The 13,407-nt window shown below is 49.6% G+C and overlaps 1 protein-coding gene across 5 annotated transcripts in view; it reads right to left on the minus strand.

Moving 5' to 3' along the window:
* The window catches only part of OPHN1 (oligophrenin 1), a 159,193-nt gene that overhangs the window by 93,149 nt on the left and 52,637 nt on the right, over positions 1-13,407 (minus strand). For 3 of the 5 annotated variants that reach the window (XM_062640037.1, XM_062640034.1, XM_062640038.1), the window contains 6 exons: positions 10,254-10,401; positions 7,794-8,093; positions 6,193-6,358; positions 5,067-5,117; positions 4,244-4,294; positions 2,997-3,927 (listed from right to left, as the gene is read on the minus strand). In XM_062640037.1, coding sequence (XP_062496021.1) covers positions 4,252-4,294; positions 5,067-5,117; positions 6,193-6,358; positions 7,794-8,093; positions 10,254-10,401 — 708 coding nt within the window. In that variant the 3' untranslated portion in view covers positions 2,997-3,927; positions 4,244-4,251. Of the gene's footprint in view, positions 1-2,996; positions 3,928-4,243; positions 4,295-5,066; positions 5,118-6,192; positions 6,359-7,793; positions 8,094-10,253; positions 10,402-13,407 lie in introns of those variants that run through there. The other 2 variants (XR_009968776.1, XM_062640036.1) reach the window with 2 other exon arrangements.

Genomic DNA, 13,407 nt, shown 5'->3' on the forward strand with positions numbered 1-13,407 from the left:
ACTTCTTCCAGAAGGAGAACAGAGAACACTGCCGCATTCCCTGGTTCAGAGCATCTCCTGACTTTTTAAGCCAATTGCAGGATTTTTTTTTTCTGGTGGTCTGACTCTGGATGGATGCATAGGCCAAGTAATGCTGCTGATGGCTGCCAAGAAAGTGTCTGGTGTAGAAGGCTCTGATCTTGCAAAAAGCCCTGTGTGGGTGGATTCCTGAGCCATCGTGGGTCTCTGCGCAGCACATAAATTCAAGATGTCTGTGCTCCACTAAGCACATTTCAATGCTAAATTTATCATACAGATGTGTCTACTGAAGTTCGCCCTTAACCTCTCCAGATTCTTCTTCCTCTGGGAAGTCCTCACTGGGGCCCAGTCTCAAGCTTCGAAACATCTGCTTGTGCTGTCTTTTCTCGTATACAAACCTACAAGGTTTTGCTTATGCTGAAGATTTCTTTCTTGCTCAGTTAGATCAAAACATTCTCCACTACAAAATAAACCACGCACCTGTAGGCGGGGACACCAGAATTGTTGGGATAGTGCCCTGTTGCATATTCCAATTTGTAGTCATTTAATGTGAGGGCTAATGGGAAAACAGTTTTTTTCTCGCTGTCATTTTGAAGACATCCATCCCTGGAAAAATTATAGCCCCCAAAGGAAACCTTTCAGAGAAACAAAAACAGAGGGGAAAAAAACCCCAAAAAGCTCTCAAGTTGCTGCTTGCCATCACAGAATGGGATGGATTTGAAGCTCACGCAGTTCCAACCCCCCTGCCACAGGCAGGACCATGCTCGGCAGGAGCGGTGCTTGCTCAGGGACTGCAGCCAGGGCAAGCCACAGACCTGCTCCAAGCCTGCAAACCTGGATTCATGCTGCAAAGCTCAGCACCCTTATACTAGGCTGGGATGGTGTGAAACAATTGCACAAGGACACGGAGAAGGACACCAGGTCCAGCCAAAGACCCTCACCGACAACCAGAGCTGAATTCATCCCTCTCAAACCACTGGAGCAGTTCCTGATCTGCAGGTTTGCCCAGCTACACGATATTAGGTTAAAAACATCAAATAAATTCCCCAACAAAGCAGTGAGCACTTTATAAGTAGAAAGATGTTTGTGCTGGAAGCGGCAGCTGAACGATCTGGGGAATCCAAAACACACAGTGGAGCTGTGGCTGCAGATGCTGGCAGTGAGGAGGGCTCCGTCAGCCCCAAGGACAAGCCTTGCCTTGCCGTGTCCCTGCAGTGCTGGGACAGGTCCTACGCTGCCCATGGGACCAGAGCAGTGGGACCTGCGCAGCAGAGGATGGCTGCAGTGTGGCAACACTTGAGCATTGCTTAAAGATGGAAAGAAGCACACTTGGGGTTTTGTGTTTTTTTTTACTTCATGGGAATTTTATAAACACTTGAAGTAACCTATGCTTTTACATGACAAACCGGCTCCGGGGGTGGATGCGTGGGGGCCCTGCCACGCTGCACAGGGTGAATCCCATGTTCCTGGCTGTGTCGCTCCTGTGGCGATGGCAGCAGGGATCGTGCCCCACAGCTCTCCACCAGCACAACCCAGCACCCTGTTACTGCTCCGCTGCTGGTCCCAGCCTTCAGCTGCTCTCACAGAGGAGGAAAAACCAGCACAGACACTCATGTGAAAAATGCCTAAAATTACACAATGGAATACGTTTCTAATAAGCTGCTTCCCTCCACAACACCAGACTTAAAACCAAAGTCCCTTGGTTCTTTTTCTTTCCACAGCCCCAGCCCTGTCCCACAGGGTCTGCGCTGGGTGGTGAGCATGAGGCTGCCTGTACACCAGCAGTGTAGGAGATGCAACAACCATTGTTTCCAGGTCCATATGCAGAGGAACCACCAGAGACACCCATGTCTATGCAGGTCCGTGTGCTTCCCAAGCCAAGAGCCTCAAGGAGTTCTCAAAGCACAGCCCAGAGAGTGAAATGCTGGCCTTCTGTGGATGAGCCCCTGGCCTGACACCTCTGGGACAGCCATCCCAAGAATGAAGCCACCAAAGGGCAGGCTCAGGCACCAGTGCTGCCTACAGCGGGATACCTGGGACTGGTTCCTCTGCTGGGTGGCTGGAGAGGATTCCCAGCCATCTGGGCTGGTCAGAGCACCTCTCCCCTGGCTTGCAGCTCCATCTTAACTGCTCTCTTAGATACCTGATCAGAAAAACACAATGATGTGCTTTGTTTCAGCACTGCTCACACCTCCCAGCCACTTGCCAGAGGGTGCAGCACAAAGGGTTCACCGCAGCTTTGAAAAGCCCTGAGATGCCAGAGTGTGTAACACAGTCCAGATGTTGATACCACTGGGGTTTTTGTCTTTTAAAGCCACTTTTACGTGCCACTGTTCAAAGCACGGAGGGGTACAGGAGTGAGCGGCTGGGGCACCACCAAAGCCCAAGGGAGCAGAAGCACCATTGACACAATACATGTGTGCCCAGTGAACACCAGAATTACATTCAGCAACAGGACAGACAGACACTAGCTACACGCACAAGGCAAGGTCAGGAGGCAGCACGGGGAGGACCATGGCAGCATCCCACTGGCAAACCTGCGCCAGGTAGGACACAAAGTGCACTCAAGAGGACGGAGGGCCCGGGAAGCAGCTAATGGGAATGTTTGGTCACTGGTTTGGGAATGCTCCCAGCACCCAAGGAAAATAATTCAGAACAGGGAAGTCACCTTTGGGCTGGTGAGAGGAAGCAGGGAAACTGCTCATTGCCTATTTACAGCTGAGGAACTGAGCCCGGGCGTCAACTGGAACCACAAACAAGCTTTTGCTGTTAACAGGGGTACTAGGTGTGGTCCTGGCTAGAAGAAACCTTCCAGAATGAAGGGCATCATCTACAGAGCCACTGCTGAGGAAAAGAGACTGGACATCTCTTGCACTGGAAATTAATATAACAAGCAAACAAGAAATTGGGTGCCTGTTAGGAAAATGATGGGCTTTGGCCCATATTCAGCAAGTATCAGTTCCTCACCACCTGTAGATCTGGTGGGATAATGGCTCACATTGGAGGAGGAAGAGGAAGAGGAGGAGGAGGAGCACCGCCTGCTGCCTCCTTCTCCCAGCTGTGCTCTTGGAGGCTGCTGACCTGACCAGTGCTGACTGGAACGATGTGATCAGCACCAACTGGAATGATGTGATCAGCACCCACTGGAATGCCAATGCACAGGCAGGGGATGAGGCAGGCAAAGCCCCCCTGGCACAGCCATGTCTGCCAGCACAGTTTTCCAGGACAGGGGCAGGCTGATGCCGGGGAGGAGATAAAGAGATGTCCTGCAGAGCTAAGGATGATGGTCCCCCCAATTCCTGTCCTGCCTGCCTTAGCACGGCAGCATTTCCAGTAACAGATGCTGCTCTCCTACACACTGAAAAACACACTATAGCACACTATAGCTTATTGAGCAAGGAAAACATAACATAAAGGGAAGGAGCTTCTTGAGGCAAGGGGCCAACCCAAACTCCAGTTCTCTACCCTTGCATCCAAGCCTGAGAAGTTAGTCCCTTGTGTTTTGACTCCGACATCTGACTAAGGTCACCCTTACCAAGGTACATTTCCCCAAAAGTGAGCAGGTAAATATAGCCACTCTAGTCCAGGCTGTGTTCTTTCCACAGCCCTGCCAACTCTGCTGAACACCTGTAAGGCCACACATGAGCATCCTTCACAGCCTGCGGGAGAGGACAGGTGGAAGGGCTGGAACAGTTCAACACAGATGTGTGGGTAAGGTCTTGTCTCCATCGTTGTCTCCCTCTCTTCTAATTTCTTGAGCCACTTATGACAGCATGCTCTGAAATTATCGTCCGGTAAGATAGCTGCTCTCCAGGGACACTGGAACTGGAAAAGTCTTAGCTGTGACACGTCCATTTCACAACCACAGAAAATCTCCTGGGTCCAGCTGGGCTGAGATGGCTACGAAGTCTGGAAGAAGATAACAAGCATGTTCTATACAGCAGTGTAAATTCATCAGCGATTGCAAAACCACAACCAGAGCAAGCCCAGATCTTGGCACCACCAGCTGATTTACTCCACCCTGCCATAATACCCCTCGAGCATGGGCCACTTCCAGTCACTACCTTTCCTTCTGCAAGGTTCTCCTACAGGAAGGATGTTTCTCCTGATCTCTCTTTTGAGATTCCCATTGCCTCCACTGGACTCCCACCACCCTATAAATGCCAAATTTGGCTTACGTGTGTGCTTTTGGTTTATTACCTGGTTTGTTGCCACAAACACTTACCTTTAGTCTCAGCTCTCATCACCTGGGATCCTGCCTTGTGGTGATGAAGAACTGTATAGAAGGAAGTAGAAGAATATAGAAAAAAGTATTAATGCAATAAGCAAGCTCAAACTCAGACCCAAACCTAAATCAAGGGCTGGGTAACAGTCATGTCAGGGATGTATTCTGCAATATAGAAAGTGAACTCAACATTTATCAGACTTACACACAAACCTGCTTGCACTTTGGGCAGAAGCTGGTGATCTTTAATGGCAGGAAGCTGAAGCTTATTTGAGTAGGTATCATTACAAATGAAATTTGCTGCCACAAAGCACAATGCTCACAATCCAAAGCTCCCCATCCCAGCCTAGCCCAATGGCATCCATGCCCAAGCTGTCACTCCATTCCACCATACCTGTGGTGGAGCTATGCCTGTACATACAGTGCGTAGGACCAACCACCCTCTGGTCACGCAGCTGCTTTGATCTAACCAGCCCTCTTCATCTCTCCCATGATCTTATCTCTGCTCTTTGCAAAGGCTGAGAAGTACACTGTGCACTATACTGCTTAAATGCACACACACGATAAAAGGAATCCATAGATGTATTTATCACTTAGCTGATTTACATTTAACTTCTCAGGTCTGTATCTGGATTCCCATTTTACACTTAGGGCTCTTCGTTTAGTTCCAGCACGTTGGCTGAGACCCATCTTCTGCCCATGAGTAAAAGGCAAGAAAGGTGGGACTGGGACTTCCTGAGCTGACTTGCTTTGCCTTGGAGGGAGCACCCCATGCAGTGGGGCTGCAGTTATTTACACGCCAGCTTCTCCGTGCCACGCTTACTTGCTTGTTCTTCGGGAAGCTGTCTCAAAGAACTTTGTCCTAGAGGCCACCCTGCAAAAAGAACAACAGAGGTCACTCCAGTTATCTGATAGGACGAGTTGCTAATTAGATCTCATCTATGCTAGGGAAAAGAGCAGTAGCATCAGCAGACACAGAAGATGATCACCTTTGACCGATGTCTTTTCTGCTGAGGCAGATCCTGTGCTCCTTATGCTGCCAGCTCCATTCCCCTCTATCTTCCCACCGCCCTGGCCTTGCAGACCTTCATCACTTTTGGCTAGACTGCTTATTTCCGTGCTCTTGCTTATATTCCTACATGCTGGCTTATAAATCTGCATTTATCACCTTTTATGGCCTCTCCTTCAGTTTTTCTGTACTTCATCCCTGCTGGGATGGCAGAGGAATGGAATGTGTGTCTTTGCTGGATGTGCAGCAGCAGAGAGCTCCTCAGTGGACCCAGGTTACAGCCTCCCCACCAGCCAGTCCTGGCTGCTGGGCTGAGATCCCTGTGTATTTAGTCACCCTTTTTCTCTATTTTTTTTTTCCTTTTGATTCTCATTGAAGCTAGCAAGGTTTCTGTCTCTTTAAAATCTGAAAGAAATCTGATGAAGCTGAACTTCATACAATTTCCTTAAGAGAGGAATCTTGTCCTTCCCAGGGAAGCATCTCCTTTGAGAGGCTTGCTCAGAGTCAGGCAGAGAGGGATTTTCCAGCTTCACCACAGGAGAGAAGGTGATGGTCCAAAGCTCAGTCCCAGGGCTGTACTTGAGAAGGTTCAGAGCTTTGTTTTTGCTGCATGTGCTTGTCTTTGCTGTGACCATGGCTCCCCTCCCAGGTTATGCCCTCTGCACAGCTTTCCAATGTGTCATTCAGACTGCACTCGCATGGGTGTTGGAGGGGATGTCCACAGGCTCCAGCTATTGTACATCACCAGCACTGGAAACCACTGTGGTATTTCTTGTCCTCCTCTCCTAAAATTGCCATTAAGTGATGCCAGCTTCTACTCCTGCTGCCTGGGCTGATCTCATCCCCCTGCATGTTCCCCAAGCCCACTGGGGTCGGCAGCTCCCTTGGGCTGAGCTGCCCACCCCAGGTACCACACGCTCACCAGGGGCTGCTGACTTACACAGATGAAGGCATCTCTTCTGCTGTTCCCCCTATCAGATCTGGCCTCTGCTCCAGCTTTGGAGGGACAGGAGTCCTGCATGGTGGGTCTGGAGGTCTCACCGGGGGACGCATTATCACGGGCTTATCGCCATGGGATCGTGGCTTAGGGACACCGTCGCACTCCCCTGCAAGTTTGAAGTTTACGAACACTGAGTATGAAGCTTTGGTAGAGGGCTAGATGTTTATGTAGAGGCATTAAACAAGGTAGCGGGCTTAATTCTGTCTGTCTATCTGTCTGCCCCAACACCATCACTCTGATAGTGGCTAATAGCCAGAATTTAGGGAAAGAGTCCCAGAAAAAGGCAGTTCCCATTCTGCCCGCCCCAGTACAGCCTTCCTGGCACTAGAAAGAGGGCCTGATGCTGAACCTTGTGATGACAAACTTGATACAGTTGCTGATTGCAAAGATGATATTGCCTGGGAATGACAAGCTTTCTTAGTCAAAACCTGTGCAGTGCTGCTCTTCAGAAGCAAGAGGAACAGCACAAATTGCTGATCCCTGCAGTCCAGGGCCGCTGCTCCCCTGAGTTTTTATCTCAGACAGTGGCACTACCTGTCCTCTCCCCCAGCCTTCTGTTCTGCTCGCAGGAGCTCCTGCCTCAATGCTTGTCTTCCCCAAGATTCAGCCAACCCCGTTATTCACTTCACCCTTGGAGACTTTCAAGGGTTAAGCAAAAAAGGAATAAATGTCACCCCTGGTGACCCAACACCTTCCCTCCAGTGCCTGAGTATTTTATAAAGCTCAGCACCAAATACCTGCTGTTACGGCAATGTGTGCTGTCCTGCAGACAGCTCCCCGGTGTCTCTATAAAGCTTATTAGAATACAAATAATAAGTATTTGTATTTAACACCAATGGGTGAATCATGAAAATAAACATTCCCAGTAAGGCCTCAATAAACCAGAAACTGCGTCACAGGCAGCCTGACAGACACAGCCCTTAGAAATTAAAATGTGAAAGTGACTTTTGCTGTTTTCCCCATCCTGCTGAGGAAAGCACTGGCAATCCAGAGTGCTTATAGCTAGTTAGACTGGATACAAACTGCTTTGGGTTTAATGGTCTTTATATCACCATTTGAGCCTCAATTTTATGAGTCCGCTGAGCTAGGTTGAGCTTAGCACAAGAGCCTCAGCTACTGTACAGAAAGCCTGACTTCATCTGATGCTGGTGGCATCTAATGGGCTCAGCAGGGATGGCACAGCACCAGCACCAGCACCAGCTCTGAAGGCTGCCTCGAAACCTGGCAGCAGCTGCATCCCCAGTAAGCAACACAACAAAGGTACCCGCTGTCTGGAATCAACTAGGACAAGCCAGGAGGCCAAGACCTGATCAAACCCTGGGGCTGTGGGGCCTGTGCCCACATCTCAAGCTGTTCCTGTGCCCCGATCCCTCTTGCTGAGCTACATCAAGAGGACTCAAGGTAAGAAGCCCCCCACACGCCCTGGTCAATCCAGCGCATGATGTGCAATGGGGAAGGCTGGTTTGGGTGCCTCGAGATTTCCCCAGGAGAACGGCATCCCTTGTGCCTTGCCTCAGCTAGGACCACAGCCCCAGGCTCACCCTCTCTGCCGCATATTCCTGGTCGGGGAGCAGGTCTCTTGGCCTGGAGTGTGGAGGTCCTCAGGGCAGGGCTGGCCACCACGCCGTTGGCTGCCTTACTGGCCAACTTCACTCCTCCATCCTGCAGCCTGGCCACCATCTTCCCCACCTCTGCCTCGGCGCGCGGGTAAGGCCGGCCCTCGGTAGGGGAACGCCCCGGCTCATCTCCCCCCAGCCGGGGGGCAGGCAGGCGGCTGCGGTGCAGTGGCTTGGGGACCTCCGTGCTGCTACTGCCATTGGGGGTCTGACTGTGCCGGTCTGCTGTGGAGCCAACAGGACAGACAGACACTGGGTTAGGAAGCAGCATGGAGGCATGGTGGTCTGCCCCAGAGCCACAAAGCTCCTGTGGTACCAAGGGACAAGCATGTGTGTGTGTGGGGATGGACAGACCCTCACCCTGAGTGAAACACAAACAGCGAGAGGCTCACGCGAATGCTGAGGCATGCAGAAAGCTGAAACAATATTACAGAATATACTTATGGGTTTCTTTTAAATTTCCAGTGCTCTTGCTCATGACAAGTTGTGTACCATGCTTTTACATCCCTCCAGAAATGATTCAACTCATCCCTTTTGCTGTGCTAGAGGCTCAGGCAGGGGATGCAGAAGCAGTGCTGTGAAACCAATGGCACCCTGCAGCCTTGGAGCATTAAATACTAATGCTTCTGCTCCCAGTTTGGAGAAACATTTAAATGTAAGGCCATCTCTCACTACATGAGCAGTCTTGTGATTTCCATGAGCAATCTGCATCAATCATGTTTTGCCAGTGCCAAAAAGTACACTTGTAGCATTAGGCCTAAAATATCATCAAAGCTCTGAAAACTGTAACAGAGGAAAAGACTTTGTCTCTGATGATGTGATCAAGGGCACAGCATGCGACGACAACTACAGAAAATCAGGTGCAGAGAGAAGCATGATGTGCCCTTCAATATGATAACAAGGGCCTCAGTATTTCCTTACAATCAAATGAATTTAACAGCTGAGTTGTACTTGGTCTAGAAAATACTATCACTGGGTCCTGAAGAAGTTCTTGCTCCAGATGTACAATCAGCAGGGGCAGAGCTGGCCCTGCCATTCCTCTCAGGACTTCCATGGTCTACTGGGACAGGGCTCCAGCAGCAAACAGCCTCCACTCATTCCACCACCCCTGCTCCTTGGCTGCATTTACATCAGTGGTCGATGTCGGGACCAATCCTGTTCAACATCTTCGTCGCTGACATGGACAGCGGGATTGAGTGCGCCCTCAGCAAGTTTGCCAATGACACCAAGCTGTGTGGTTCGGTTGATACCCTGGAGGGAAGGAATGGCATCCAGGGGGACCTTGACACGCTTGTGAGGTGGGCTGATGCCAACCTCATGAAGTTTAACCATGCCAAGTGCAGGGTCCTACATCTGGGTCGGAGCAATCCCAGGCACAGCTACAGGTTGGGCAGAGAAGAGATTCAGAGCAGCCCAAGGAGAAGGATTTGAGGGTGCTGGTTGATGGGAAAATGAACATGAGCCGGCTTCAGTGTGCGCTCGCAGCCCAGAAACCAACCGTATCCTGGGCTGCATCAAAAGGAACGTGACCAGCAGGGCGAAGGAGGTGATCCTGCCCCTCTACTCTGCTCTCGTGAGACCTCACCTGGAGCATTGTGTGCAGTTCTGGTGTCCTCAACATAAAAAGGACATGGAACTGTTGGAACAAGTCCAGAGGAGGCCATGAGGATGATCAGGGGCTGGAGCACCTCCCGTATGAAGACAGGCTGAGCACGTTGGGGCTGTTCAGCCTGGAGAAGAGAAGGCTGCATGGAGACCTCAGAGCAGCCTTCCAGTATCTGAAGGGGGCCTATAGGGATGCTGGGGAGGGACTCTTCATTAGGGACTGTAGTGACAGGACAAGGGGTAATGGGTTAAAACTGAAACAGGGGAGGTTTAGATTGGATCTAAGGAGGAAATTCTTTCCTGTTAGGGTGGTGAGGCACTGGAAGAGGTTGCCCAGGGAGGTTGTGAATGCTCCATCCCTGGCAGTGTTCAAGACCAGGTTGGACGAGGCCTTGGGTGATATGGTTTAGTGTAAGGTGTCCCTGCCCATGGCAGGGGGGCTGGAACTGGATGATGTTAAGGTCCTTTCCAACCCTAACTATTCTATGATTCTATGATTCTATGCATTTTTGCCTCTGAAGCAAAACCTCTTAGTTTAGCTAATGGAGAATGCTGCAAATAATGGGGAAAAAAAGTTCCCAAGGAGTTTGAGTTGTGACATGATGCAGCCTATGTGTGAGGGGTTTTTTGCTTTCTTTACTCACTGAACAACAAACCTCACTTCCCTTATGGCCTGGGAAGTGCAGTCCTGTGATTGATATCTCCATTGCTCCCTGAAAGGTGCTAAAAGAAACAGGAGGGATGAAAGGCAGTAAGGCACCAGTGAACAGCTGGACTGACCTCCACTTTCTTCCACAGAAGCACCAAAGAAGATGGGTCTTTCCCTCAGAGGACGTTTGGAAATGGTGATGGGTTTATGCCGCCGGGCAGCTACTCTTGGAGGAGGCACCGGTGGGGCCGTGGTGTCTTCTGGTGGGCCAGAGTAGATCTGTAAAGGCAGATACGTTTATATGGCCTGACCTGAAGGGGCTGGTGCTGCACCTCCAGCCAAAGGTCCGCCTGCCAGCACAGAGAGGGATGGTGGCCACCCTGCACACCTTCCCCATGGCCCCACAGCTCCAGCAGTGCATGGTTCAGACCCCCCCCCCAGCCAAGCACCATGCCATGCCGGGCAGCTCTCTGAGGACAGCACACCACACCAGGCACAAAGACCCAGCTCCTGCCTCGCAAGTGCCCACCCACTGCCTATGTCAAGGGCTGCCCCAATCCTCTCTGCTCTGCAGCACGCATAGAAGTGGTCTGTGGCTTGATTCAGCCCTGGCTGACCCCAGAGGGCTGGAGAAGCTGCTCCAAACCACGCTGACCAGCCACAGCCCACAAGAACCTGGAAGGGCCCTCACAGCCGTTTACTCCAGCCCTGTGAGTCTCTCTGGAGGGGGACAGACAGTGCCCACCAGCTGCCCTCAAAGGTCAGCAGCACCCAGGAGAGCCCCGGCTGCTGGGGCTGAAGCAGAGCCGGTGCTTTAGTCACAGATCTATACATGTGTCCCACTGTTGGCATTCCTCCAGTCAGGCTGCGTGCTCTGCACCTTGCACACCTCCTGCAGCACTGAACTAATGAATGCAGCAAAATCACCAATACAGACAAAATGTGTAGGAGCAAATTATCCTGGAAGAGAAGAAGGGAGCTTGGAAGCTGACAGTTTCTGAGAAACATCAAGATTTCCACATCAGTGAGGCGATACAATCTATGGAAAGCACCCAAACAAATTGGTTTAGATTTAATGCTAAAAACCCTTCAGCTCTTGGCTTACAATGAAGTGTGTGGCACTATGAAGTTATCTTGGATGAAATACTTGCATAAAAACAATGCTGCCAAGGAGTTTCATCTCATTTTCTCACTGGTGCTACGGTACCTATTTGGTTGGGTTTAATCGTCAGTGCTTTTTTTAAGAGATGAAAAAGAATTAAGCTTCCAGGCAGTTTCCTGAAGATCTGAACCACCACATTAAAGACCAAACCCAACTGCTCTTGTGTTTTTCCCATGAATATTAATTGAATTTATATCAGGTTTAGAGTGAGTTACTACAGATGGGGTGGCATGAGTTGTTGAGACCAGAGGCTGCACAGTCCATCTTGGAAGAACGTGGAGCTGGTCCCTTCCTGCTGTCGGCAGGAGATGGCTCAAGTTCAGAGGACAAGCATGAGTGCTAGTCCCACCGACAAGCAGGGTTGCTGCTCTCTCAGTGCACGCTTTGTTGTGGAAGAACAATTTTATTATGTCACTTGTAAAGATTTTAAACTGCAGAAATTCAAGGTTCTGATTTGATTGAGCGTGACATTTTCGTAACTCCAATTGAAAGCAAACTCTTTCTTCTCCCAACCAAAAAGCAGTTCTGGGAAACCAAAATGGGGATGAGAGAGAAAAACACGACCCATTTTAACCTTCTTGATCTTGAAGACCAGGGACCTGGTGTACTGTGGTGAGGGTGGGCACCGGCCTCCTCACCTGGGGAAGGGCAGACCTGAACTGCACCCAGCCTGGTCTGCACAGGCTCCCCCCCAGCAGGCTCGGTACAAATACCAGATGCTGATAGTCAGGCTTCTCTCCTGACTTACTCTGCCTGAAGAGAGGAGGAACAACACATCCAGGGCAAAGACCCAGCTGACCCCAAATGGGTCATTTCAGCTGCTTTTCTTTCCCTATTTGGTGACACATGGTGGCTGCTGATGCTTAATGCCAAGAGGGGCTCTGCCCTTTGCAGGGGTAGTACATTTTCTCGGCTCCAGAACACAAGGTCGGGTGCATTCCCCCTGCCTGGGTTCAGAGGAATCTGCTGTGACAGAAACAGCTCATGATTTAAAAGCAGCAGCTCGTGTATTATTAAAATAGCAAATGATTACCTGCAGCAGGGCCATTTTTTTGAAACATCAACCTCAATCCTATATATTGACAAGAATCCAATATTGTTTTGTGAAGAAAAAGAGTAAGTACGTTCCTCAAGGATGATTATAAAGATATCACAGAATGCTGCTTTCACAAGATGCTTTTCCACATCTGAAACCCATGTTAAACCCCACTGCAAACTACTCTTTTTAAGATGTGGCTGCAGCCTCTGCTTTGCTTCTGCCTCCTAAATGAAAATCCAAGTTAAAAAACTTGAAAGTACAAAGATATTTACAGATCCTCATATTCAAAAGGTTTGTACAGCGAAGAAGGTATTTCCAGAATCATCAACTTCTTTAATTTAACTGAAATATGAGCTGTGGAAACAATAATTACCCACAAAGACTTCACGAATAGTTACTTTGTCCTTAGAGTCTTCATATCACACCATATAAACCATATTCCCCTCTTCCTTCAGACTCATTTAAAGTGTTTGCTTATGTGAGAGCTGAAGACACTTTCAGCTGTGAAGCTGAACTTACAAGCTCAATCTAATAAATGTTACTAACTTAACCTTATCGTTGAAGAAATTAAAAGCAAGCAAAGAGGCATCTGGCTTAATTAAAGATTTAATTCCATCTCTTAGAGGCGGCAATATAGATGATGATGTGTTGACTCAGCCTGCACCGTGGCTGTACAAGAGGGAAGGCAGAGGCTCAGCTCTCAGCAAGTTGTGTGATGATCCCAGCACACAAACAATTCACTGTTCTGCTGTGGGAACTTATTAAAAACATTAACAAAGATCTACAAAGAAACTGGTTTGTGTTTTCCATGAGTTTCTTGTGTGGATGCTCAAAAGTCTCTCCTAGTTCTTTCATCCCATTTATCTCATTTCAATCCTCAGCACCACAACCAAATCCCACATCAGCCATCTGGTCCTTGGTTGGTTGTTCCAAATCTACATCTCCTTTTGCAAGAACCTTGCTCTTTCAGTTTCAGCCTCCTCTTCCCAAAAAGGGAGCTTCACCTCTGTAGATGTGCTGCCCTGTCTGCTGAGAGCGCTACCCCAACCTCCTCACAACAAACAACATCCTTTAAAGGACGGCT

The sequence above is a fragment of the Pezoporus occidentalis genome, unplaced genomic scaffold, assembly GCF_034315485.1.
Source record: "Pezoporus occidentalis ecotype Australia unplaced genomic scaffold, CSIRO_AGI_Poc_V1 ctg63, whole genome shotgun sequence".
Lineage (NCBI taxonomy): Eukaryota > Metazoa > Chordata > Aves > Psittaciformes > Psittacidae > Pezoporus > Pezoporus occidentalis.